The sequence below is a fragment of the Brassica oleracea genome, chromosome C1 (assembly GCF_000695525.1).
Source record: "Brassica oleracea var. oleracea cultivar TO1000 chromosome C1, BOL, whole genome shotgun sequence".
Classification (NCBI taxonomy): Eukaryota; Viridiplantae; Streptophyta; class Magnoliopsida; order Brassicales; family Brassicaceae; genus Brassica; species Brassica oleracea.
The window spans coordinates 32279940-32284644 of record NC_027748.1 but is presented as its reverse complement, the minus strand read 5'-3'; the positions used below and the strand labels follow the sequence as shown (position 1 = coordinate 32284644).

General features: G+C 34.5%; 1 protein-coding gene across 1 annotated transcript; it reads right to left on the bottom strand.

The window, feature by feature from the left end:
* Positions 1-1322: 1322 nt before the first annotated feature.
* Positions 1323-2327, bottom strand: LOC106337709 (36.4 kDa proline-rich protein-like). Its single transcript, XM_013776845.1, has 2 exons — positions 1649-2327; positions 1323-1474 (listed from the first exon to the last, which is right to left on the bottom strand). The coding sequence occupies exons 1-2, from the start codon at positions 2325-2327 to the stop codon at positions 1323-1325; spliced, it is 831 nt and encodes a 276-aa protein (XP_013632299.1).
* Between the last annotated feature and the right edge of the window lie 2378 nt (positions 2328-4705).

The following is a 4705-nucleotide window of genomic DNA, read 5'->3' as shown; positions in this document are numbered from 1 at the left end:
GACGATTTTTTCCCTCAGAATCCTTGATGTTTTCTTGTAGTGTTTGTCGTATTATCTTACCTCATTGTTATTGTTTTCTTCTTTTGAACTATTGCTTTCGAATATATTATTATTTTCTGCCGGTTTTTGTAATTTACGATGTGTTTCATCATGAAAGATTTAATACAGTTTTGAGTTTAAAAAAAATTAAACTATATAACGTGGATGTCTATAGATACTTTTATATCAACACGAATACCTCATATTTTTGAATTTAGAAACCTCATTTTTATTTTAAAAGATAAGAATACCTTAAAATGCTTGCACCGTATCATTTGTAAATAAGAACCACTTGTTTTGTTGAATGGGAAATTGAGTTCACTAACACCGAAAAAAAAAATATATTCATTATCTAATTAAAGTTCCATCTTCTTTCCTTCCTCCTTTTTCCTTTCTATCTTTCTCTCTAAAAATCTATTTTTTTTTTCTATTCCACCAATAAGCCCTTGTTGAATTCCCCGTACATATATATTGTACTTTTTTCTATAGTTTACAAAGATAGAAATTATATCATGTTGACTTGCCAAAAAAAGAATATCATGTTGACATTTCATTGACTATTGTGTAGATATATCATAAATCACTGTATAATTCATTAGAAAAGACAATATATATATGCATACTTAAAACATCATCATTACTGAAATATCCTAAAGAATTTTTCATCTAATTATCTAAAATATCCAAATGATAAGATAAAGCTAAACTAATAAAATATAACAGCAAATAAATAAATGAATTTAGCCAAATAGCGATAGTTCAATGGTAATTTCTTAGAATTTGGTATGTACCTACATCAGTTATAGGTTTGATTCCTCGAAATTAAACTATTACTGTATGGTCAATCTAAGCTTGAGCTTTGGAACAAATGTTTAATATGGTATGTTGTAACGAATGTTCAGTCTACCATCTGACAATAATCAGAAAACATTCTAAACTCGGATCAGATAATGTTGTATCCAGTCCACTATAGCACACCAAGTTTTTTTTTTCTCCTAAACTGGCCAAATTAACCACAGAATATATCAAAAAAATAAAAATAAATAAATGAGTCTCTCTAACTTTTTGAAAAATTTCTACAAAACCGTCTCTCACGATTTTTTTTTAATTATATATTTTTAGTTGAGATATTCTAAAAGAAACTACCAAAAGAAAAAATTAATCTCTACCGTTTATCGACATAATTTCCTTTTATTTCTCAAAAATAATGATGTAATCGTCTGTGTGATTAAGACATAAACTTTGTTAAGAATGATCTTTTAATCAACTTTTTCAAGAATACACTATGATATATTTGTTGGCGTAGATGTGTACATATATACAACGAAATTTATGCGCATGTACTTGGTCAGTAGCCTACGCTGTAGGGCACGTATCACATGTCCATCAGTACAATGTGCATGACTATGAAAATCACATTTCTTTACTCCACAACCTACTATACGTACGTATGTACATAAAAATAAATTAAAGCGTACACAGATATAAACCTAAAAGTACAGCGTGAAAACCCAAACAAACCCTTTTATCGTATCAAATGAAACAAATGAGTAAAGGTTTCACACACGCAAATTAACCTCCAATTACCCAAAAATATCATCGAACTTACATTTGAAGCCAGGAGGTGGAGGCTTTCCGCAGTCGAGAAGAATCTCAATAGCAATGGGAATGATGAGGTCCATATTGAAAAATTTGGCTTCAATGGTAGTACATAGGCAAATTGCTGCGTCCATGCTAAATAAACCTCCCAAAACCGGGCAACACGTTTCCTTAGCGTAGCTTTTACCAATTCCCATGTGAATGCAACCTCCAAGAATGTCCACACAAGCGCCTAATTTCAGCGTGTCGATTGGGCAAGCCTCTGGTTTTGGCGGTGTAACAACATGTGGGGCTGGTGTTGGCGGCGTTACGACAGGTGGAGTTGGTGTTGGTGTTGGTGGTGGGCAAGGTGTTGGTGGTGGGCACGGTGATGGTGGTGGGTACAGTGTTGATGCTGGGCACGGTGTTGCCGACGTTACCACAGGTGGAGTCTTGTGGGTAGGTGGTTTAATGGTTGGCGGTTTCATGGGTGGTTTAGGGGTTGATGGAGGTGGTTTAACGGTGGGCGGTTTCTTGGGTGGTTTTGGCGGTTTGACAGCAGGTGACTGAGGCGGTTTGACGGGATTTTTTGGCGGGTTGTGGGGATCCGGTGATGGTTTAGGAGGGCTACAGTCGCAAAAGAGGGAGAGGGCAAGGACGCCGAGGAACAAGAGAATGAGAAAGGATATGTTGTGTGTGAGAGACACCATTTTTCTAAATGAAGGTTTTGTGGGCACCCTTTTATAGAAAAATATTTAAAGATAAGAATATATGTTTTTAGAACACAATATTAATTGTGACTTATAAGCACCAAACTGTGATTAGATAATTGAAATTGGATTTTATTAAAGCACCAAAATATTCGGTTACTATATTACAGAAAGAAAGTAAGGGGGTTATGATACTTTCTTGAACTTGCACATTTTTGTAAAGAAAATTTTGTAGATTCTTATCTCCTTTTAGGGAAAATCTGGAACAGCGCTAACTATTATTTTGATAAATTTCTAAATGTCGACTCTATGAAAGTATGAAGTATGAACCTATTTGTAGTAAGGGACTTGAACTTAAGTAACAATTGTTCTCTGCAAGAAACGCTGCTAGGACTTGACTCTTCTGGTTTGGCTATCGAGGGTCTATTCTTGTGGGCTGAACCAAAATCATCGCCTGCATTGTAGAGGATCAATACCACGGTTAGGAACATGACTTATGATAGTCTGGAGGAGATCTCATAAGTATATTAGTTTTTTATTTCAATTTATTCACTACTTTAGTAGGCTTTATTTATATAAAGTACTTGTTTAGCAAATTCTTTCAAAAAAAATTTCAGTAAAAAAAAATACCTTTCCACAAGCTCATGCATGGTAACATCTAAGAAATTGGACAATCATCAAATCATTTTCATGGTGTTAATATCCTCTACTATAGGGCCATTAATGGCGTTTAAACCTCACCAAGATCGTCAATAGCGTTTATGCCTCGCCAAAGTCATCAATTCCGTGAAATAGATTATAGTAGTTGTGTATATTCATCGTCTTATGCCACTATGCGAACTGACGTATCCATCTGATTCATGCTCACAGTCCACGACAATCATCAAGTCATCATTCCACAGGTTCTGTAAATTTCCGTTGGAGATCATCATCTTCGTGGCTACATCGAATATGTAGTTGATATTCATTTTTCATCATCACAACCAATCGCGTCCAAGTCTTTAGTATAATAACCTGATTTTACACAGTCAAGACAATAACAAATACCATAACTTGTTCTGTGAAGAAACATAATATTGTTTTCTAAAAAAGAATATGAAACTAGCTAATAAATAATAAATTTGTTATAAAAGTTATGGAAAAGTCTTTATTTATTCATAACATAAATGTTCCTTATATAAGAGATTACACCGTCAGTCCGTCATAGATAAATGGAAAGATTACAAATCATAATCTTTTGGTTTTGATTCATCCACAATCTAGTTTATAACACTCCCCCTTAGATGCCATAACCATTTAGAGCTTGTAATGTGCTTTAATGTTGTCTCATTAAAACCTTACCAGGAAAACCCAATTGGGACAAAACCATGGTGAAGGAAAAAGAGTACAACACACATTACTCCCCCTGATTTGGACATTACTGAAGATCCCTTGGACCTCTCCAATTTTCTGCAATCCGTGGGTGATGAAGATCTTAGACAGAATATGTTTCGTCCTCGAACATGATAGTTGGTTCTTCTTTACCATCGACCATGCCACAATCTAATCGAACATATTAAGTCATCGACCTCAAATACACACACACGAAATCTTGGATGATGTTGCTGTGATATGCTTGTACCACCATGTGTAAAACATAACCTGTCTGAAAAATAAATCAACAAAACCAAATAACCCCTCTTTGGGCTGGTTAGTATAAAATAAACCAAAATCAAAGGCTTCTTCATCGTCCTTCTTATAGACCAATCAGATTAATGTCTAAAACAATACTTCTGCATCGTCCATCTCAGGACTAAATGGACTTCTTTATCGTCCACCTTTGGACTGAATTGATCAGTGTCCAAAACAAGTGATCTCACGCCCATGTACTAGATAATGGGTGAGACTGATATATATTAAATCTTTTGAGTACAATTTTCTGTATATACTATTTGATGCACAAGGATTTCATTGTTAATGTACTCAAGATGTAATCTCAAACAAAACTTTGTTTTCCAAGATCTTTCATCTCAAACTCTTTCATGAGATATTCAACTATTTGGAAAATTCTATCCAGAGGTTCCTAGGATATTCAGATCATATACTTTGATGATTATCAATATTGTTCTCGAAAACTTGCTGTACTTTCAGCTCAATACCCTCTAATACTTTCATTATCCAGTGGACCATATAAATATGCAGTCACTACATCAACTTGCTGCAAGTCTAATTTTCTTTCTTATATAGTCAGACTTATGAGAAATCTAAAAGTAGTTGCATCCACCACATGGGAGTATGTCTCCTCATAATCTATTACTGGTCTTTGTGAGAATCCTTGTGCAACATCAGCTTTATATCTCACGATTTCTATTCCTCACAAGACCCATTTATATCCACTG

What these genes read in the sequence shown, in the direction of transcription:
- LOC106337709 (XM_013776845.1), bottom strand. Translation starts at nt 2,327, where the DNA reads ATGGTGTCTCTCACACACAACATATCCTTTCTCATTCTCTTGTTCCTC. An exon ending in TCCACCTCCTGGCTTCAAAT is followed by an intron (nt 1,475 to 1,648) that starts GTAAGTTCGATG and finishes TACGTATAGTAG; the next exon opens with GTTGTGGAGTAAAGAAATGT.